The sequence below is a fragment of the Mytilus edulis genome, chromosome 4, assembly GCF_963676685.1.
Source record: "Mytilus edulis chromosome 4, xbMytEdul2.2, whole genome shotgun sequence".
In the NCBI taxonomy this organism is placed as follows: Eukaryota; Metazoa; Mollusca; class Bivalvia; order Mytilida; family Mytilidae; genus Mytilus; species Mytilus edulis.
Window position 1 is genome coordinate 60659114 of NC_092347.1, and position 25048 is coordinate 60684161.

The 25048-nt window shown below is 31.4% G+C and overlaps 1 protein-coding gene across 50 annotated transcripts in view; it reads left to right on the plus strand.

Moving 5' to 3' along the window:
* Window positions 1-25048, plus strand: part of LOC139521940 (rho guanine nucleotide exchange factor 18-like) — a 159869-nt gene that overhangs the window by 98910 nt on the left and 35911 nt on the right. For 29 of the 50 annotated variants that reach the window (XM_071315706.1, XM_071315702.1, XM_071315709.1 and 26 more), the window contains 3 exons: window positions 32-123; window positions 5921-5978; window positions 22936-23096. In XM_071315706.1, the coding sequence (XP_071171807.1) occupies window positions 32-123; window positions 5921-5978; window positions 22936-23096 (311 nt within the window). The remainder of the gene's footprint in view (window positions 1-31; window positions 124-5920; window positions 5979-22935; window positions 23097-25048) is intronic. The other 21 variants (XM_071315711.1, XM_071315720.1, XM_071315729.1 and 18 more) reach the window with 1 other exon arrangement.

The following is a 25048-nucleotide window of genomic DNA, read 5'->3' on the forward strand; positions in this document are numbered from 1 at the left end:
TCATTTAAAAGTGTTGCTTCTTTTTTTGTAGACTGCCTTATAAATGTCCATGAAAGTTCCTGTAAAGAACAAGTGACTACCTGTGGCAGACTTGGGGGACCATTATCTACACAGAGTATGAAGGTATGGAAACTTTATATGGTAGAACTTTTAAAAGATGATGTAAAAAGGTAATATGCTGTATGATATTCTAGATAGGAGGCTATATTGGAAGTTCGGATCACCCTGTCTCTATGTCTGTACATTTGTCTGTCTGTTTGTCCCAACAATTATTTTTGTCACACTAGTTGATGTATCTCAAGTTTCCTAATACTTTGAAGTAGAGGTATTCTTAGTACAACACCATTTTTTGTTTGAGTACATTTGTTTTGTACTAACTTTGCAAAATTGATTAGACCAATTAAGAGAACATAAAATGTTTTAATTGTTCCATTCTTCAACTTGACAAGTGATCCAAGTTGCAAGAAGATGTCCTTTTATGAAATAAATTTTACTGAAAAACATACATTTCAGGTTGTAGTTCCATATGTATAACATTAAATCAACTTCCACATCAAATTCAGAGTAATGTTTATACAAGATGACACATAGTCGATTTGAATATAAATGCTTACATTTCTGGGAAAAAGTATACTTTAAATTCAGAAATTATTGCGTGCGTTTATTATTGTGATTTTGTCATTATTGACTAATATGCGATTTTAATTTTTGCAATATTGAGAAAAAATCCTATTTAAGTTATATATTAAATTTCAAAATGCGAGTTTAAATTATTGCGATTTTAACCCTGTCGCAATTTTCGCAATAATAAAAACATCACAATAATTTCTGAAGTACCTGAAGTCACAATAATTATTTTTTTCTTTTTTTTAATTTAAAAGTTGACCATGAACAGTATTTAATTTAGTGCTTTAAATTCATCTCAAAGAGACATATATTAAATAATTTATGATCCAACTGTCATCTTAAGTGAAAAAAGTATTTTGTTAAGAAAATGCGGCATGTTAAGCAGCTGTTCTCTTTGTTACTCTTTTTTTCTATACATTCTGTGAATCTGAACAATTTTCTAAACAATGTAAATAGTGAGAAAAATATTATTATATTTTAGAAAAGCAAAAAACCAGGGAGATCATCGTTTTATAGAAGGAAAAAGGTTTTAAGAGCTTATAATTCTTACAATTTAATTCTGCGCAATTGTTGTCACAGTTAAAATATAGATATAACTTATAGGGGTTCTAAGAGCTTATTTTTCTTACAATAAAATTTTGCAATTGTTGTAACAAATAAAACATATTTATAACTTATAGGGGTTCTAAGAGCTTAATATTCTTACAATGTAGTATTGCAGTTGTTGTAACAAATAAATTATGCATAAGACTTATACTTAGAAGATGAGAAAAAAGCCTAATTATTGACCCTAATCTCATAATCACATGCCATTTTGACAACTTTAAATTTTGACATGGCTAATTTTGACAGCAGATGTTACTAGTTAGAAGTGGACAGGGCTAATTATTTAACAGATTGTTGTGACTGACCAAACACATTAATACCTAATTACGCTTTATCATAATCAGATTAATCAAATGATTATTTAACTTTATAGATTAAGAACAGGTAAATTGTAAGGGGAATAACTCTAGCTTTTAAAAAAAAAGACGAACAGGGATTAACTAACTATCAATAAACAAAGTTTGAATTGCAAATTGCAATTATTTTTTACATAGGTTTTCGTTGATGTAATTGCCTTTTAAAAAAAAAACTTCAGATGTAGTTTATTATATAAGAATGGTATTACTAAAGCTTTATGATAATCAACTTTCTGAAGTTTGTATCTAAAAAACTAGAGGCTCTAAAGAGCCTGTGTCGCTCACCTTGGTATATGTGAATATTAAACAAAGGAAGCAGATGGATTCATGACAAAATTGTGTTTAGGTGATGGTGATGTGTTTGTACATCTTACTTTACTGAACATTCTTGCTCCTTACAATTATCTCTATCTATAATGATCTTGGCCCAGTAGTTTCAGTGGAAAATGTTAGTAAAAATTTACAAATTTTATGAAAATTGTTAAAAATTGACTATAAAGGACAATAACTCCTTAGGGGGTCAACTGACCATTTTTTTCATGTTTGACTTATCTTTAGGTCTTACTTTGCTGTACATTATTGCTGTTTACAGTTTATCTCTATCTATAATAATATTCAAGATAATAACAAAAAACGTCAAAATTTTCTTAAAATTACCAATTATGGGGCAGCAACCCAACAACCGGTTGTCGGATCCATCTGAAAATTTCAGGGCAGATAGATCTTGACATGATAAACAATTTCACTCCGTCAGATTTGCTCTAAATGCTTTGATTTTTGAGTTATAAGCCAAAAACTGCATTTTACCCCTATGTCCTATATTTAGCCGTGGCAGCCATCTTGGTTGGATGGCCGGGACACCGGACACATTTTTAAAACTACATACCCCAAAGATGATTGTGGCCAAGTTTGGATTAATTTAGCCCAGTAGTTTCCGAGGAGAAGATTTTTGTAAAAGATCACTAAGATTTACGAAAAATGGTTAAAAATTGACTATAAAGGGCAATAACTCCTTAAGGGGTCAACTGACCATTTCGGTCATGTTGACTTATTTGTAAATCTTACTTTGCTGAACATTATTGCTGTTTACAGTTTATCTCTATCTATAATAATATTCAAGATAATAACCAAAAACAGCAAAATTTCCATAAAATTACCAATTCAGGGGCAGCAACCCATCAACGGGTTGTCCGATTCATCTGAAAATTTCTGGGAAGATAGATCTTGACCTGATAAACAATTTTACACCATGTCAGATTTGCTCTAAATGCTTTTATTTTTGAGTTATAAGCCAAAAACTGCATTTTATCCCTATGTCCTATATTTAGCCGTGGCAGCCATCTTGGTTGGATGCCGGGTCACCGGACACATTTTTTAAACTACATACCCCAAAGATGATTGTGGCCAAGTTTGGATTAATTTAGCCCAGTAGTTTCAGAGGAGAAGATTTTTGTAAAAGATTACTAAGATTTACGAAAAATGGTTAAAAATTGACTATAAAGGGCAATAACTCCTTAAGGGGTCAACTGACCATTTCGGTCATGTTGACTTATTTGTAAATCTTACTTTGCTGAACATTATTGCTGTTTACAGTTTATCTCTATCTATAATAATATTCAAGATAATAACCAAAAACAGCAAAATTTCCATAAAATTACCAATTCAGGGGCAGCAACCCATCAACGGGTTGTCCGATTCATCTGAAAATTTCTGGGCAGATAGATCTTGACCTGATAAACAATTTTACCCCATGTCAGATTTGCTCTAAATGCTTTGGTTTTTGAGTTATAAGCCAAAAACTGCATTTTACCCCTATGTTCTATTTTTAGCCATGGCGGCCATCTTGGTTGGTTGGCGGGGTCACCGGACACATTTTTTAAACTAGATACCCCAATGATGATTGTGGCCAAGTTTGATTAAATTTGGCTTAGTAGTTTCAGAGGAGAAGATTTTTGTAAAAGTTAACGACGACGGACGCAGGACGACGACGGACGACGGACGCAGGACGACGGACGCCGGACGCAAAGTGATGGGAAAAGCTCACTTGGCCCTTCGGGCCAGGTGAGCTAAAAATGATAAATTAGAATGAAGAAAAAATGTTTGGTCAAGACTATTTAGTCCCAACAATGTATGATCCTGTTGACTTAATGTATGCATTGTTTAGTTATCTCTTCTACCGATCAAATCTGCACTTAAATATACAAATCTCATCACAGATCAGGAACAAGATCTATGTTCCTTCAGGACAAAAGAAAATATAATATTTTGCCTTTGGTATACAGAAAGATTCCACATGGTTTCTTCTAGTGAATAAATATCAGGTGCACACAACAACCAATCAGGACTAGTCGCATGTTATCTTCCTCAAATAGATGTACCCATTGCCCATGTTATTAAATGATTTATTGTAACCTTTAAGAAGGAATGGAAGTATCCCTTTTCCTTTTTCTGTTGATTTATTAATCATTGATGTTCGAGAGGGTAGGCGTCAAACGAAAATCTAGCTAAAGATCTATAACCCCTTCTAAAGAAAACATCAAACCTGGTTTCTGTCATGTTTTCAGTTCCCTCTCCCATCCACATATTTTTTCTGGGGGTGGGGAGGGGGCCGAAATGTTTCATTGGTATCTATAATTTTGTTTAATTCTTTTTAAAAGCTATTTGAAAAAAAATTAATAAAATTAATATTTTTTTTCGTCAAATTACAATTAATAAATTGCTTTTATCAACATGACTGTATGTTAATACCTTAAAGAAAATGGAATTAATCCGTAATTATATCATTATCTAATTCCACATTAAGATTTTACATTTTGATCAGTCTGTTCTCTTACCACCATTTATTTTTGAGTATATGACATACTATGACCTAATATTACATAAGTAGAAATAATGGTCAACACCTCTGGGCATTACTGATCAATAACCTGTCAAGATTGAATGAAATGAACTGTTAAAGCCCCTTAGGATGTGGACAAAATGATAAATTTATATTGACTATGAATGAAATATTTGACAAATGGTGATAGCTAGACATAGGTGTGCTTCAGAGGGATTGATTTTTGGATTATTTTTTGTCATATGATTTTATCAGTGAATTTCTTCCGATAGATGGTCCGTTTAACTGGATGTGCAGTGTAAAAAAAATTTGACGAATATTCAAGGTTTAAATCGTTTATAAGTGCTTCTGTAGATTGTTTTAAAGTGAATCTAAAGGTCGTTGGAGACTTCAGTCATAGGATTTTATGTGTCATTGTTAATTTGTAGTTAATTTTCCGTTATAAATGCAGATGTGTGATTTTGGTGCTTTCTAAACAAAAAAGGTGAAATTGCATTCCCTTGGTAACTGGATTTGGATATTAGTTGCATCTTAATGTGACAGAAAATAAAAAATTGGATTTACAGATTCTTTGATCTTTAATTCTGGTTGTGAGAAGGAAGCCTGGATGGACAGCTTCACTTTATAATCTGCAAACTTCAAAGGAATTCAGGATAATTACATGACACCATTGCATTAGGATTCTTTAATTTGTGGTGATGAGACAATTTTATTGACAACTAAATTTGTCAAACTGCAAGTTCATGTAATTGATCATAATAAGAGAAGCCATCTTAGGCATTCAGACTGCAATTAAAAAAGTTTTTTCTTCCAAGAAATTCCTTAATAGGGTTGTTAATCAGGTAGTGATTCACTAAATTTGTATGCAGTGTTAAATATTTATTTGTCTCAATGGAAGAATTATTATCTGATCTGAATGCAAATATGGTCGATAAGAATTTGACCACCAGTAGTTCAGATGAAGACAATGAAAGCATTGAACTAGTGGTCAAAAGTGACCAAAATGGCCACATAATAGTACTTAATGAACCACAGAATGAAATTAATGAAACAAATGATGATCATAATGAAACAGAAATTGTACTGAGTCAGAAAAATGAACAAATTGAGCAGAAAAATGTAAATGATGAATCAGAGGTAAAATGTTTTATATTTTTGAGAGGTAATGGCTTATACATGTTACTTTTACCTTTTATTTTCAGTACTCAAGGTAGTCATAAGAGCTGTTTCCCTACTACTAGTATTTTGTCCCAAAAGCTGCTTTTTATTTGTAATAAATATGCTAGTACAGTGCAACCTGCCTTATCCGACACCTGAGTATTCCAACATCCTGCTTTAACCGACACATTTTTATGGTCCCAAAATAAGCTGTCAAATTGCTACTTTCTGAGTTTATTTTCAAAGAAATTTTGATAGCAGATTGGAATGTTTTTATTGTTATAAGAGAAATGTTTTCATGAAAAACTAATTATTCTGATGGTATTTTTTACAGCTTCCACCAAGAGAAGGAGGAGATCACAGAATGTTAAAGGAGAAGCAACACTCAGCATGTAAGTCAAATGGTTATCTCCCTTTCTTTCAATTAAAATAGGGGCTCCAGAGGTAAGATGGTCTTAGTTGTTTATCAACTATATTACTACCCTATCAACACTCCTGTTATAAGATCCATCCCTGCACATGAATGGTGCATTCTGTTACAATTTCAAATGACTAACATTGTATGTGTTTTTGACAAAAGTCATGTTTCTCTCTGAGCACTCCACCAAAAAAGTATGTATGTAACAATGTAGTCTCTAGCAGGAAAAAAAATCAAATAGACCTTAAGAATTTTTATATATGAACATTTTAATTTTAAACTTTTAACATAATCAGAAGAGAGTAAAGATTTTTGTTTCTGAGTTATTTCTTTACATAAAGATTCAAAAATACTTTTGAAAGTTACCTCAAGTTTATACAAGGTCAACAATATGACAAAAGTACATTAGATTATCTTGACAGATTGGAAAAAAAGACAAGGAATTTGATTTTTGTCTAGTACTAATACCATATTTAAGCATAAAAATATAGTATATACCAATACACATAATTAACAGCGCCTGGTGATGTTTGATAGCCTGACCAGTTTCGGTCCATAAAGGACCTTCATCAGAGGCAGAATGGTGGATTAATGTTTGCACCCTATTTATATAGATATGGTAACCGGCGGTTGAGTTAACCGGCGGTTGAGTTAACCGGCGGTTGAGTTGACCGGCGGTTGAGTTGACCGGCGGTTGAGTTAACCGGCGGTTGAGTTAACCGGTGGTTGAGTTAACCGGCGGTTGAGTTAACCGGCGGTTGAGTTAGGCGGCGGTTGAGTTAACCGGCAGTTGAGTTTACCGGCGGTTGAGTTAACCGGTGAAAAATCCCAGACCAAACACCCTTTATCCAATGCTAAAGCCCAAACATGGTTATATCATCAGGTCACATGTTTACCATATAGTGTAAAAATGTTTACCGTAACATGTCAAAAAGTTTACTGTAACATGAACATTAGCTAAATATAGATAATTGTAACCATGGAAAATCCCACTGGGATTTTTCACCGGTTAACTCAACCGCCGGTAAACTCAACTGCCGGTTAACTCAACCGCCGCCTAACTCAACCGCCGGTTAACTCAACCGCCGGTTAACTCAACCACCGGTTAACTCAACCGCCGGTCAACTCAACCGCCGGTCAACTCAACCGCCGGTTAACTCAACCGCCGGTTACCATATCTATATAAATAGGGTGCAAACATTAATCCACCATTCTGCCTCTGATGAAGGTCCTTTATGGACCGAAACCGGTCAGGCTATCAAACATCACCAGGCGCTGTTAATTATGTGTATTGGTATATACTATATTTTTATGCTTTTACATTTTTCTCACTGATACACATAGTTAATATGGCTTCTACTAACGAAAGCTCCATGGAGCTAATGTGTTTAGAGACTACTTATGTCAGTACACCTTTCCTATATTGCCTACTAATACCATATTTGTTTGGTTTCTTAGCTACTTTAAGCCCTTTCTTTGGATGACAGTGGGTTGGATAAACAATTTATATATACAAACAATAAGATGTACATTTAATATTTGGCATCAAGACAGATTATCTTTACAATGACAATAAGACCTTCAATTTTACTTATATCTATCTACCTGGTCAGCAGGTGAAAAGTTATTACTGAGGATCGTTTAAGGGGAAATTTTGTCTTTACATAATATTAAAATTAATATTTTAAGATGAAATATAAAACTTTAGTTTAACGGAATAATTTTTAAAAAAAATTAAGAAAAAAATTGTAAACAGATTATTAGAAACATGTGATTATCACAATTCATATTTGGAAAGATTTGAATAATCTGATGTCAAAACTTCTTGATTCCTCAAGTTTTTCACCTGATAAAATATCAAATGGTTTTGAAATGTTCAAGTGATTTGAAGAGTGCCATTAGCTTTGTTTGACTTTTCCTTCTACTCTGTTGTACACATTATTTGACATATTTTAGAGATTTTAAAATTCTCCTTTACGACAACAATGGCATGTTTTCAAGTTTGATGCATCCCTAAGTTCCATTGTTGCATTCCAATGAGTAGAAATAAGTATACCATTTTGTAACCAGGTGACGTTATGGTCTTTTGTCAACAAAGTTGGCCATAATCTGTGCGGTCATGAGACTGTTGATGGATTTGGACTTACAAATTAAGTACATAAAAATAAAATTGAGAAAGGAAATGGTGAATATGTCAAAGCGACAACCACCCGACCATAGAGCAAACAACAGCCGAAGGCAACCAACGGGTCTTCAATGCAGTGAGAATTCCCGCACCCGTAGGTGTCCCTCAGCTGGCCCCTAAAATATGCATAATAGTACAGTGACAATGGACGCCATACTAAACTCCGAATTATACACAAGAAACTAAAATTTAAAATCATACAAGACTAACAAAGGCCAGAGGCTCCTGACTTGGGACAGGCGCAAAATTGCGGCGGGGTTAAACATGTTTATGAGATCTCAACCCTCCCCCTATACCTCTAGCCAATGTAGAAAAGTAAAACAATAACAATACGCACATTAAAATTCAGTTCAAGAGAAGTCCGAGTCTGATGTCAAAAGATGTAACAAAAGAAAATAAATAAAATGACAATAATACATAAATAACAACAGACTACTAGCAGTTAACTGACATGCCAGCTCCAGACCTCAATTAAACTGATTGAAAGATTATGTCTTCATCATATGAATATCAGGTACAATCCCTCCCGTTAGGGGTTTAGTATCATACTATCATAAAATATATGAGAAGAACATAACCCGTGTCATGCCAACAACTGTTTTTTTAGAAATAAATGTGTTTAGTTCCGATGCAAAGACCCTATCAGTGAATCAATGTTAAAGCCAAAATATGCAATCTTTAATGACCTGACAACAGTATCGTAACTATATCCCCTTTTAATACTTATATCAAACCACTCTACTTTGAAGTATTTTATTGATGTACGGTTTGTGTAGATGACTATACACGTTAACATTGACTGGAACACGGAAAACTATTGTTGTTAATTGTTGTCCTCTAATCAGTTGTTGATCAAGTGGGAAAAGGCTTTTTGCCCCCTTGATTGCGAAAAAAATTACATGTTTTCTCACGATTTATATCATTTTTAACCATCATATATCATTTGTCAAAATTTCTATTTGATAAAATTTGGTATATCAAAATTGCAGTCCCCCTTTTTTCAAAAATCCTTGTGCCCCTGCTTATAACTTTTTTGGGATATCATTAGTGCAGACCTTTTTTTTTAATTAGGACTCCAATATTCACAGTTACTTCTGTCTTTTGAAATATTAAAATCCTTTTCTTCTACGCTATTAGTATATCAAACATATCTTTGTTGATAAGTTACACAAAAGATGTTATTTTGTTTAATTGTAAAGGATTCTAGTAACTTCTTGTATGATTGAATGACTATGACTTGTAATTGATATCTTATGTCAAAGGTCGTAGATTACCTAGTACAACATATCTAATTTCATCTTATTGAGCCTCAGACAATTAAATTATATATTTTGTATCATAACAGATTTTGATTCATTCTTTGGTATTTATTTATTAAATATTATCGTAATTATTATAAGCCATCAATTCTATTGTGTGAGTCATATGTTTAGGTTTAAATATAGGTGTAGGGTGAAATTTATCCATGTTAATATAGTCCTCTCATCGATCAGGTAAAACAAATTAATAAAAGATTTAAATAACATGTCCTTTAAATATAACAACAACCTTAAGCTTTAAATTACACTTTAAGGTAATTTTTTTGACAACTACATGTTAGAAATGAAGTATAGATATTTAGCAGCTGCAACACAGAATATTTAAGTCAAGAATCTTCAAAAGTGCCAAGAAAACCAATCTAATAATGTTAGATGATTCTTTACTTCCTAAACAGTCTGGGCTAGAATTATTAACTTATCCCATGGGTAAAAAAAAACTAAAACTAAGAAGTGGTATCTTCCAAATGCAGATCTTGGATTTTAAAAAAGGGGAGCCACTAACAAGACAATGTTAGTTTTACATGTAAAAGTCTATGTGTTAACCATATGAAGCTTCATCAAATTGTAGGGGGTCTGCTCCCCTAAATCTCCTATGACCTTCAGTAATTTGATCCCTGATTTTATTGAGAGAACGTTTGTAGGACAGATATAACTATTTTATATTAAAATTTCGAGAAAAAAGTCTATTATCTTTACCATTTAAATGAAGTAACAAGTAACAATGAAAATATTGACAAAAGATAAAGAGCATTTCCTGTGTTTTGACTTGTTTAGTTAAAATGTCCTTGTAACTTTTCTTTCCTTGTAAATAAAGGGGTGTGATTTGATAAAACATATTGTGGTTTATGCAATATATCATGTACTGTATCAACACTGTTAAATATTGTAAATACAGACAGGAAGAAGATTTTATAAAGTACATTATATCAAAATTAGAAGATGAAAATATCCAACAACATAAGCTACAGCTGATCTTGTTTTTAAATTAAAAGTACAACTAACGAGATCTTAAATCGTAATAGATTTAGAATTATGATCATGGATAATATCTTTACTGCACATATATGTCAGAAATTTTTATAAGAAGTGCAGAGGTGGATTTAGGAGGGGGTAGGGGGCTCCAGTCCAACTTTTCCCTTGTTGATCACTTTACAAGATCCATTCCTCAGTGGTCTTACCAGTCCCCCCCCCTTTTATATCTTTGTTGTGTACCTGAAGTGGTAGATATTTGTTCAAGAATCTGTAAAGGTGATTGTGAAAGCTTAAGGAGGAAGTTAAGAATGTTAAACTCATAATTTTACAACTTATTTTAAGAATTGAAACACAGCTCGCCTTTAAATCCCCTAAAGTATCCCCTGATCATAGCCAAGGATGTAAAGAGGTAATAATATAAAACAAGTTGTAATACAATTGTCAATAACACAACTTTCCGCCATAAACCAAATGACGTAGATATGTACATCATCATCATGTATATCAATGTACATGTATAATCTTTAATTGGCTTAATGGACTCATTCATTTAAACTGATGTAAATGACATTTAAAAAATACCAGTTCAGTAAATATTATGTTTGACAAAAAATACAAAAACTTATATTTCATATGTATATAAATAAGAATTAAAGATCCATAGGTTGAGTTTCTAGTTTACAATATCAGTTGGTATCTTGTAATCTGCTTATAGAAATATTGATATCCTGTTTATATTCTACAGAATGGCTGCATGGACTCTTGTTTGTTTTATATTTATAACAACAAAATTATCAGTTTCCCAATCACTCCCACCATGCACACAGTGTTTGTTTTTATCAGGACTATTTTACCCTTGTTTAATTTGTCGAGACACATTAGGTTAAGGTCAGCCTTCTTCTTACAAGTGAGAAATCCATCAGTTTGAAAATGTACAACTCATCAGGCAATGGTGGCATTTTCTACTAAAATTTCCATATAATCTAGGACTATTAAAATATGGTAACAGAATTCATGGATAAAATGGGTACATTTGAAGGTAAATAATCATATAATTTATTTGTATCAGTATGAGCTAATTTGATATGATAGATAACAGAACCTGTAGAATTTTTAATTTGCTTGCATGCAGGTCAAGTTAATTAAATAGTTGGGGATTTGGGAGGCGTTGAATTTCATGCCTGTTTTTCTAATACTTTAAGAATATGGTTTGGTTTTAATACCAAATATCTGTCAAAACCCAGTGGTTTGGGATTTTAAAAAGATTTGTATTGATTGGTTAGGTGTTTTGAAAAAAGTTAGAAATCAATGATAAAACAGTTATATTTAAATAGGACAGCTGCTATATTTATTCTGCTTTTACCGTCAGATCGATTTATTGACAATAATTGAACTTGAAGTCATTTGCACCACATGATATTTGAATTATTTATGTTTTGTTAAAAATCTTATGACATGTCAACGTAAATAGAAAAGGAAATCACAAGATTAAGCGTATTTAAATATAAAGAAACCTTGGAACAGACTATGGTGTTATGGACGACATAAAACCCCTTTTCAAAGCACTTTTCGTTCCTTCAACTCAGTTGAAAATAAGAAAACTGGATCACGATAAAAGTAGGTTCTTTTGAAGGTCACTCCTGGACCTACATGTAATATGATGGATTCTGAGGACTTTTTTTGGAGGGGGAGGGAGGGTGGTGGTATACATTTCATAGGGTCTGAGTACAAAGTTTCATAGAATTCTGACGAGCTAAAACAGTTTTAAAAAACAAATATCTTCAAAAATATAAATAAGATAAAAACAAAACAAAACAAAACAAAGGTAATTTACCTTTTACAAATATGTGCTTAAAACATGTTTAAGATGACAGTTTTGATGAATTGGAACCGTCATAAGTATTTCTGCAAGTTTCTTTGTTAATCCATGTAAAGACAAAGTAAGGTGAAAGCTAGGTCACTTTCACTGTCTCATAAAACAACATGGTCTGTAAGCATAAGATGTTACAATTACTTTACCAGACATTCCAACAGCTGTTTTATATGAGAAGTTAAGAACTCTTTTATAATTATAACAAGTCCAAAGGTTCTTGACAAAGAAAGGAAAGCATTGAGAAACAGAGAGGGTAATAGGGGTGGGTGCTGGAAACTACTTTTCATGTGTTCTAAAGAAAAGAAATTTTATAAATTAAAACATGTACAATAACACTTTATCATGTTTATAATTTCGTGCATTTCTTCATTAAAATTGAGAATGGAAATGGGGACTGTGTCAAAGAGACAACAACCCTACCAAAGAGCTGAAAAAAGCCAAGGCCACCAATTGGTCTTCAACACAGCGAGAAAATCCTGAAGGAGGGCTTAAGCTGGTTCCTAACCTTTATTAGGGATATTGAAACCTACACATTTCAAAGCCACCAATGTATAAATATGTAAAAATATAAAGAACTATATAACCAAAATGGACAGAAAAAGAATAGGCAAATTCATCTAAGGTCAACTTTCCCAAAAAGCTTTTTCATCAGAGTTTTCTGTGAAACTATGACAAACAATGCTAATTATAACTGAAACAAAACTTTGTAATTAGTAATAACATCATTTTCAGAAAACATTATTTTATTGCAACATCATTGTTTCGGTTATACATAGCTCATAGCGGTTATGGTCAAATCATGTGTTTTCATGTCATATGAATTTGTAGTATGCATTCGTTTTCAATGAAAATTTTTAGGTCACAATGCATTCTTAATTCTTAATAGCTTGAAAACCCACGAGACAGGATATATTTTACAAAGAATACATAACAATAGTTAAAAAAATGAAAGTCAAAAGTTAAATTTTTTATAAACATTACATGAACAAGGAATAATAATAAACTTTCACATTCTATATATTAAATGACACGTCTAATAAGCATTGTATATTTTAATTAACATTATTTACATAGAAATGTCAGGAATTTTATGACAGAATGTAAGAATTGTTTAATTAATTCTAACATTTTTTTTTCTTTAAACCATGTTGACCAATTCTAGAAAAGTTTGAAATTTCACAGCTTAACAAAAAAATTTAAGGTTGGGGATGGAAGATGCAGCTATAAGCCAATATAATTTTAAAACTTAATACAAGTCATGTATTCTCTTTTTTATACTTGTTAATTTTTTTAGTGAAGATACATTCCCTCATGTAAATCACCTCTGCCATTAAAACATTAATTTCATAAGTGAAAGGGTTTTATTTTGTAATAAAACATATAAATGTAACGATAGCTTTATGGGAGAAAATAGATATCTTACATTTTGATAAATTTATAAGGAAGAGGTCAAACTGTGAAATATGTCCGTAAACTATTCTGTTACCAAGTAGCAGGAAACACAAAGCTTTTATATTTAGACATTAATTTCCATGTTGAAATATCTCCAACATTTATTACTTTGTACATTGGTCTATAAAATCTGGTCTTTCAAATTTAACTTCTGTGTCAAGAGCATCATCGCCCATAAAAACTTGTATGTTTACAAATAGGAAGATTGATAACAATTCGAAAAACATATGGATCAATGTTTTGACTTCTGGTATGTGTCTATTATCATCGGTCCTTTTCATCTTGATAATTCCTCCAAACATGGCCATCATTGGGGAGGCACTGGGTCGTAAGCCATAAACAAACATTTACATTCCTCCCCCTATGTAAAACAACTGGTGTCTTCTGTTTTGATTCGTTTGATGTTATTATATACATGTGTTAGTGTATTTAGTTACATTTATATACAATGTCCCTGCGGATAAATCTTTTCTCTATCAACTTGTTATGTTGCTGGATGACTTAACATTTATTAGTATACAATGATTAGAAAAGTCATTTAAATTTTATTACATATGTATAGTACTTCTTAAGATATGACTTGACCTTAAAGGACAAAGGTCGGTTAGACTGTGATTATCCTTGCCATATACGCACTAAAATAACTTAATCAGACAGATTTTTAAAAACATTTTTAATTTCTATTCACAGTTATGGGTAGAGAAACTATAATATAGACAGTTTCATGACCAATTCCAACTTAATAATACAGTAGATGTTCTTGATTTCAACAAATTTGACCTTTGTTTTTGCCAAATTATGGGTCTTCAATTGCTTAAACATGAGGATATGGTAGTTTCAAAATGATCCAACAATACCAAGTTTTAGGTTTTGTAGAATTCAAAACGAAGAATTAATACAGGGTTGAACTGTTGAAATGAAATGTAGAAGTACCAAGATCACATGTTTTTGAATCTCCCAAATAGCTGCGGGCAGAGAAATCTACTACTTTTACAACCTTGACTACCCATGATGGTCTCCTGCAGCAGATTTAAAGCTCCAATGCTGGGAATTGAACCCATAGTTATCTTATTTGTAGTATAAAGACATTTAAGTCAGACTAATTGATCCAGCAAACTCTATCAGAACATCTCCAGACAATTCTCAGGATATTTCTTTTAAGCAATATATTCTTTGATTCAAACTTTTCATGTTGAATTGAGTATCTTTCTGCTTGGTTAGAGAGGGAATAGTATAATTTACTTAAGGCAACAGTTGGTTATGTAACGGCTTTGCATGTCTGGACTAAGATTTTACTCAATAGAACTATATATATATATATAACTTACAATCCAATATATTGAAATATCCAATACAAAAAGACCAAGTGTATTCTTTCATTATAATCAGATTTAACGAAACTGTGGTTCACAATGTGCATACACAGATATAAATCAAAGAAAGGGTATTATTTGTTCATATATTTACATCCCCATACGATACGAAATACTGGGTGTTTTACAATACATACTGCATGGCATAGTAAATATATATCCTATGGCACACCCATATTAACTACAGTAAAAATGAATCTCCAGAGTTGATCTTTCTTCCTAATACTTTCATATTACTAAAACATACAACTGTTTGGGATCTGTGGTATTCAAATTTGATTTTATCATCTCAAAAAGTTCACATACATGGCATATGCCATATAAAGTTACACCGATTTGAGCATTGAGTTGATACCAAGCTACATGGTTGGCCCATTGCAGTCTTACTTGTAAACAATATACCGTAATAATAATCTTTTATTTGTAAGCAATACAGCTTATAGAATATAAATATTACAAATATTCAATTACATCAGTGAAAAATAACAATATGCCCAAAGAATAAAAAATGAGGTCCTATTTTTTCTGCATGGCAAAGATCTTTCCCATAAAAGCCTCTTAAAAACATAGGGACTAAAGTGTGCATTTCAAATAATATCATCAACTTTAAAGTGTTGATATAATCAGAGATCTTCCAGTTCAGTGGAGAGCTGTCAAAAAGCCTATTGCAAGAACAATACACCTCCCATGGAGCTTATAATTATTGTGCAGTATACTATCATTAAACTTCTACAAGATGTAATTAAACATTTAAACATTTCTGCTTTAAATCAGACTTGTAATCTTGTGAACATCTTGTGTCTTGTGTACATTTCAAGGTCTTCTTATATTAGATCAGTGACATCTACATACAAGGAAGGCTGTGTTTTAGAATGGGTAATATTTATAATATTGGATTCAACCATGTAAAATAATACCTTAGTACATGTATAGATAGTTGCAAGTTGGTGCTTTTATGGTTAACAGGGATTTTCTCTATTTTGCGTATCATCAGTTTAAATGTTTTGTTTTTCACACAGTTTGATGGTCTCTAAAGGTTTGTGCCAAATTTCATGTGGATGAATGTTTAATTATAAGAGATATTTTTTGGTAGTAATCATCTAGTAGCCTTAAATAGAATATCTAGTTTGAATATAAAAAAGGGGAGGAACTCAGTCTTTGTTTATACTGTTACATATGCTTAAACTAAATATATGGTACATGTTTTCATAATTTGTTCATTTTCAAATTGCATTACCCACATTGATAAAAGGGGCAGAAACTGATCTACCCTCAAAATCGAACAGGGTTTTCAATATACATGTATGTATAATATATACGTATGTTTACAAATTGTGACTTGGATGGAGAGTTGTCTCATTACCACATCTTCTTATATCTACGGTTTAACTAAAATGAAACTGCATTTTAAAGCTACAAAATGCGTGTTAATATCTTAATAATACTTTGTTAGTAATCAAGTATGTGCACAGGTTATTATGACTTATTTTCCTTTCCTGTATGTTCCCGTATTTGTGTCCATTTAGTCGACAGTGTAAAAGTATTAAAATGATGAATGATGTTATGTAGGTCTTACATCAATATCAATATCTAGTTTAATGTGATATATAAGTTACTTAACCAGAAAATGTGTTTGTTTTTAAGTGACATGTTAAATTAAAAAGGTCAAAAGGTCCCTGTAGAACATCATGCATTTAACTTATTTTAAGCTGAGTGTTTTGGTTTTGAGGGAAGGAAGTTTTAAATGGAAGGATTTTATACAAAATTGTTTTAAATTATTTTATTGACTCTAATTTATTTGTTTAACATAGAATTTCCTCTTTGTCTATACTACTAATGGTACAATCAGAAAGATTAAAATTCTTTTCTCATGTTTACATGTGCTAGTTTGTAAATGGATAATGCAAGGTAATTTTTACACCAAAAGAACTAGGAAAATGGGTCAAATAAATTCGTCATAGATACCAGGATTAAAATTGGTTAATACCAGACGTGCATTTCCTCAACACAAGACTCACCAGTGCACTCAAATAATTAAAACTAAAAAGACCAAATAAAGTATGAAGTGGAAGAGCATATTTTATAAGCACTGTATTCACATTTCATTTTAGTGCAGTTTTACAAATAGATTAATTAGTCATTACAAATTTGTTGCATAGATCTCCAATCTTAGAAACAACACAACCGCCTAACAATATACATGAGGACAGTATAAATATCACAATTGATTACGCATTCTATATTGTGCCATTACCATGATTAGTCATCAATTCAATAGTTTTAGAATGTTTTAATCAATCTTTTTTTTTTTTAAATTTGGATCCACTATACAGAGTTGAAAATAGTTATTTAAAATTATCAAATAATTCTTTCCTTTTAAGGCTCTTAATTTATATATGAATATATGTTACCACTATGTTTGAGGTCAAAATTGGGATCAGATTTTTCAGTGTACATTTTGCTTTGCAGGCCATACAAGTTCACATGTTCTCCTGACCTAAGTTTCTCACACTTTCTCCAGGTTTTAATTGTTATTGCCATTCGGTAAATCATATATTCATCTATACAATAAAATGTTTCTATAATGATTAGAATATTCATTACTATCAACTATTGATTACATGTTGAGCCATAAAAATTAGGACCTGAAGGTTTTTATTGGTCCACCTGTCAATCTGTGGTCTATCTGATTTACTTACATATGGATTGAGGTCATAGATCACACAGGTGCCAGTGGGAGGTTGAAGTGGAGAAATATCTATAGGATCTAGTGTTGGGTCATCTGAGAAATGATAGATCCGATAATGGAAAACCTAGGGAGGGTCAGTATGTTGACCCAAGATGTACCTGTATTGGTCATCTCTCTTGATAAAACCACTTTCTTTACCATTATTTATATTATTCTTAAACATTTCATTAATTGATAAATTTGTAATATTAAATATAGTTCTAATTCTTATACAAATAATAAGGCAAGTGTGTGTTCGAAATACAGCAGTTATGATAGTAACTGATGATATTCATGGTGAAATTTTACAAGTTTCAAAGTTTCTGGACCTAAAATAGCTTTTTCAAATTGCATCATTTCGATTTTAATCCCTTTTACTGCATTGCCATCCAAAAGCATTTGTGCACTTTTGGTTTTTGACAAGATCCTTGCACTTGTATATTTTGTTGTCTTTTGGCGATGTTGTTGTCAGTTTCTCTTTGATTTATATCTTTTTTTAGCCCTTTTGCATCTTTTAATTTTTTTAAAAAACTATTTTGTGTTCTTGAATCACTCAAAATTCGTCCTCAATGATTTTGACCTAGCTACATATATCCTCTGGTAAAACAAATCAGCTTTGATGATAAAAATCAATCCTGATCATTGACATAGAACATCAACTGTTGACTGGTCATTTCTGATGACAAGATAGATCATTAGGTTCTCCAGCGGTACAAGTTAAACTCATTAGTTTAACTACTATCGTCATGTAAAAACTGTTGACCAAAATGTGCAGTAGTGTTGTACATTACAACTTGCGTCTACGCAGTGTGTATTGCATTTATAATGGACACTAATGCATATTCTTATAAGGTCAAAATGGAAATAATGTGACGCTAATGTTTTCTATGTACTGGTATTATTGGACATGTAGTTTTTAAACAGAAACATTGACATACATTTTGGAGTGCACTTTGTGTATTGACTTTTTGTTTACAAGTTGTCAAATTTGTTGTGACTCTACTCTGGGATAATTTTACCTTGTTGATGCATACCAAGCATAGTGTACATTAAGAAGAAACATTGTTGTATTTCCTTTTTTACATTTGCACAAAGTGAAAAAAATAATTTTTAAATCATTGCACATTGAAACAATATTATATATATATATATATATTTTGATTGAAAGTGCTTCTGGACTTAACAGCATAAATATTTTCAAAGAGGATATAGAAACTTGGATATTTTTACAAGTGAACTATTTTCTACTGCAGCAAAACTTGTTGAAGAACTTTTTAAACATTGGTTAATGTTGTGTTCTTGATACTTGTGCTTGTAAAAGTTTTAGTCTGTGATCTTTTTACATATACAGTGGATAGACGTTTGGCACACAATTATAAACTATTGGATATGGTAGTATGTACACAAATGGATACTGTGATAATCAAGATAATGAAACATATTTCAAAAAAATTATTTTCCAAAGACAAAATTCATACCCATTGTTGGATATTATCAGTAAGTTTTTCCCTAAGTTGATTTTAATCTAATTGAATATACATCTTAATTGCTAATATTTTAGCTCACAAAATCCTACCCCAACTTCCAGCAACATTCCTCTTGTATAAAATCCCAGATAAGATTTGGGTAAGCTGGGCTTTACACTGTTTCTTTGAAATTTTCTCACAAGTTTATGATTAATTGTGGATTCCAACTGATTACCCCAAAATAAATACATGTAGATGTGACCGTGAAGATTTTCCTGTATGAAAGCACAAAAATCATTCAGATAAAAAAAATTTTTTTTGAAAGATGTCAATAAGCATGATAAGCAATGAAGATTTTTGTACCATTGCAATCCAGTCATTGTTGAAGTAGTTTCTGTAGATATAAAGTAAAGGCACATGAACAAATGGAAATGCTAGGGATTCATTTATTTTCGTGGGTTTTTCTGAAAACTTGCATATTCGTGGATATTTGATTTCGTGATTCTGCCAATCTCTGTATACAAAGTCTGTTGAAATATGTTATTCGTTGAACATTGGCATTTGTGATTTACCTGTACCTAAAGTCGCAGTACTATTCTGATGCTGCTGTCTTGAGAAAAAAATATGAATAACTAAAAACTAAGGACATTAAATCGCAGTCAGGGCCTTCAACCACTAGCTTGATACCAAAGATTAGTGAAAATTTACAGAAATTTTGTTTTAACATTTGGTAAAATCTTATGATTTTGGTTGTTTGGGCTAGTAGCTGGAAATTTTTTGTCGCAGACTGTTTCAAATGTATTTATGTCTTGATGATACATTTTATTAGATATTAAAAGATATTTATTACAACTGTAAAATTGTACAGTAATAAGTACTTGATACATATAACCATATATACTCCTAACAATTTTAGTCTGTGTCTAAATTAGACCATGCCCTTATCAGTTTTATAAGTGATTCAACTTTCAAATTTTTATAAAATTCATAATAATGGGAAAGTAAAACAAACAAGAAAAATTTTGATTTCACAGTCAGATCAAATTAGTGAAAGTTGATTGAACTTGAGGATTTTGGAGCCAGAAAGTTGTCTGGTGAATGTATTTTTAGACCATTGACATTTATGAGACCAGAAGGCCTATTTTGTTTATAGTTTACCTTTGAGGGACAGTTTATGATCTTTCTAGGTCATCAACTGTTTTACATGTAAAAGTACCTTGAAAAATATAAGGGTTTTTTTACAAGGGAAATTTCAATATATGAATAGTAAAGATTTTGCCCTTATGAATATATTACAAAAGCGAAGCTATTACCATTTTGCCTTCCATGAAATGAAAGTCTGGGAGGGCATAATGCAGACGTTTTGTTTCACATTTCACCAATAGTTGTAGTATTGCTAGGGCAATTGGTTTCCTATTAAGGTCGGTTCATTAGAACCACTTTCAATATAGGCCATTAGGATATTTGGTTTGCTGTTGCATTTATTTTAGATGAAGAATATTTAGCCCATAATCTCTGAGTCATTGTACATGTATAGTTAAGATAAGTTTGTGATTATGCAATTTTAACAGTTGATCATTTGCATGCACTTCAGTTGTGGTCCTTGGACACTTGTGTACAGGTTTATCACTCCAGAATAAATTTAACATGTCATACCAGGAAGCTTGTTAAAGATGTTATTTTCTGTTCCTCATCTGAAGTACTAATGAAATTAAATAAGATAGTATTCATAAAAATAAAAAGATTGGGTATGATTGTCAATAAGACAACTCTTCACAAGAGACCACATTGTCAACTATAGATCACTGTGTGGCCTTCAACAATGAGAAAACTCTGTTCCGCATGAAAATACCTACAATATGTTTGGTTTCTCTTAAAAGTGCCTACTGCAGAGTACTGAACTGATTTTCTAAGATGGAGACTTGTTAATTAAGATGTAAGAAAATTTGAATTTGTATAAATAAAAAGTAACAAGATGTGGTATGATTACCACCTAATTACACTGAAGTTAAAAACTATAGGTCAATGTATGATCTTTAACAATGAGCAAACCAATACTGCATAGTAAGCTATAAAAGGTCATGAAATGGCTAATACAAAACAACAACAGAAAACAGCCTGATTTATGTACAAAACAAAAACAAATATGATATACAGCAATAAACAACTCCTGGACTTGGGACAGTAATAGACTTAATATTTTGGAGTATGACAGATGCTGACCAGCATGACCAGTACTGGTTTTACAATGTGTAATCATTTGAATCAATATCCACATGTTTACACTTAATTCAACAGATAGTTGCCTTGAATAAGAAGAACAAAAGAACTTTCCTATAAATTTCAAATATTAATCTATAAATGTCCATGGGGTCCTGTTTGACATTTTGATGAGGTTGACTTTAGTGAGAATTAAATTGGATGTAGATGATATCTACTGGACATTTGTTGACTTGGTCAGCAGTTTTATTATTCACTGGTGTAGACTGGTCACTGTTCAAACAGCTGACCACACTTATTTGGTCAGTCCTGTATATTTTGTTTATGTTGACCTATAAACACAATAATTTCACCTATAAAATAACATGAAATAGAAATTAAAGTTAGCCATTTAATACTGCAAGTCATCAGTGGAACAAATTTGTCCTATTTGTTTGTCCAGGTACTAAAATTTCTTTTATGGAAGTTTTATGTGTCAATGGTGTCCAATAAGTAGTAAAATTCTGACATCTTAGTTTAATGAACAGAATAAAGAGCACAAATCTGAAAATAACATACCACCAACTTTATAAGCAGTCATAAATACATATAGTTTATCAGCAGTGTAAATGAACATTGTTTATTAGCAAATTCAAATTCAAATATTTATTGTCAAATAAACTCTGAACAATAAGTTTGTGACAAATAATATAAACATACACAAAATATATTTAACAAACAAAACCATGAAAACAAACAAAAGCAAAAAAGCAAAACAATCTATCTGTATGATATATAAATATATTTTATAAATAAATCAAGAGTCCCCTGTCCTCAGTTCTTTGTTTATTAGCAGTGTAAATGAACATTGTTTATCTGCAGTGTAAATGAACATTGTTTATAAGCAGTGTAAATGAACATTGTTTATATTAAAGCAGTGTAAATGAACATTGTTTATTTGCAGTGTAAATGAACATTGTTTATAAGCAGTGTAAATGAACATTGTTTATCTGCAGTGTAAATGAACATTGTTTATTTGCAGTGTAAATGAACATTGTTTATCTGCAGTGTAAATGAACATTGTTTATAAGCAGTGTAAATGAACATTGTTTATAAGCAGTGTAAATGAACATTGTTTATCTACAGTTTATATTTCGATGTTTTATCTAGCAGGATAGCATTATAAATACAACAAATAATTAGTCAAAGCATCCGTTAATCAAGTTTCCATTTTAATCTGTTAGCCAGTTGTCCACTTGTATTGAAGTGTAGAATTGGTTAAGGCTTAGTGCAACTTGTGCTTTCAGAAGCTTAAGATTAGTGTTGTATCACCATTTCATATGTATTGTTTCTTTCTTTTATAGCTTCAGTAACAGGCTTACGCCACACACAGTCTTTCAAGGACAACCGATCAGCATCAGCGCCATCTCGTTCACAGGTAACCTCAACACCTCTCAGCGCTAGCATAGGCTCGTCAAATATATTGTCTTCTATTCCTGACTCTGATCCAGAGCTTGAGCTAGAGGTAAGTTATAGTCGCCAGGTCATGTGATATTGTTTACTATTGTGTGTTGCTGTGTGATTAGTTTCAATGTCTCAATATAAATATATCTTCCAGTTTCTATTGTAATTGACTAAATATATTAATTAACTATAGGAAAAAAAATAATTTAAAAAAGTGTAAAATTATATTTTATTAAACTCATTGTGTTCCTTAGAAACTAATGTAGTTATATGTTTTATTAATACAAAGTCACTTCAAAAATATAGAATTAATATGGACTAATTATGTATTTCTAAATATATCTCCTTTCCTTTGCAGTTGAGAACAAGAAATGTAGTATACATTCCTTTTTGCCAAATTTTCTATTTTACTTTATATACTCTTGGGCCTTCTTTTTTATTGCATTTTTGAATCATTAGATATTTTTAAGTTTTTCGTTTTCTTTTATAACTTTTTTAGTAGCTGAGTCCTATCTAAATATCTTGAAATACTTTTTACAGTATGCCGATGCTTTATGTTTGCTTTTCCAAATTTAAGTACCAAACTTCATGATCCTGCGTTTTAATTTCTACTATCTTAAGTTACTAATTGCTTCATGTTATGTTTATAACAGCTTTAACCTAACAAAATGGTTCAATTGAAAAGGCATGACCTTAAATGTCCTTGACGTATGGTAGTATATTTTTGACTAGACGGTATATATACATGCCAATTTCCTTCCTGGTATTTAGTTAGAATGTTTGTTTTTAATTTTCAGTTGAGAGTTATAGTATGTAGTGTGTATATATTTATTTTTGTCAAGAGTTTAGTTTTAACTTATAGGATTTCTAACCAAATATTTGATGATAAAAAAAAATATACAAACCCTTTGTTTACAAATATCATTGAAACAGCTTTACTTGTAGGTAAAGAAGTTTATGTTTTGGCAGAGTCCATGAATTTAAATTTAAAAAAAAAAACCAATTTGTTAATTGATTATAATTAAGGAATTTGTCCTTGTCAATTCTTTGGAAAGATTTGACCGTATTCTGGAATAATTTGAATGGTTAGAACTCCTTTTAGTCTGTCTAGCGAGTCAATTTTAATAACCTAGTTGATTTGCAAATTATATAATTTATAATGTCACCTTTATTGTGGGTATTATTTACTTTAAGTACACCAAGCTATAAATTTAAGTAAATTGCTGAGAGGTTCTAGAATATTTTTCTCTAAAGAAATCTCTTGTGTCTGTGTTGTTGCACTCTTTGGTTTAATAGAACTAACTAATACACTATGCATTCTTGAATATAGAACTTAGAAGATGTGGTATGAATGCAAATGAGTCCAAATCACACGGATGAAAGCAACAATATTTCACCATACAGGCTTCAACAATAAGCAAAACATATACTGTAAAATCAGCTATGACAGTTTCAAACATAACAAAATGTTATACAATTTAAAAGAAAAAAACAACTGCCTGGTTTATTATATAACAATAAAAGAAGAAAAATAATATGACGATATGACAAACAGCAACATATGACTAACACTGATTTACAAGCTTCTGAATTATGACGGGCAAATATAGAAAGTGGCGAGACCAAAAATGTTATAAGCACTCAGCTGCCCCTTTTCAGTTTTTTCTAAATTCCCGTGACAGAAATCACATATTTCATGTACAGAAATATAGATTTTTTTAGGCCATTTGAATAATTTTGAAATCAATAACCTTGCATCATTTGTCTGATGTTGTTTACCAACCTTTGGCTTTCCTATAAATACTTCTGATTGATAAGTAATTGCTAACCTCAGACCATATTAATTTGTTTATCAGTGAAATGAGTCTATAATTGTCCAGTAGCCCAAAGGTTCCAGATAACTTATCAGTTTCTTGCTCATTTCACCTGAAGCATGTCAATTTCATCCTGCTACTGTTTTGTTGTTTTCTGATAAGAACATCATAAAAATTAGGGTTCATGGCTGTGTTTTCA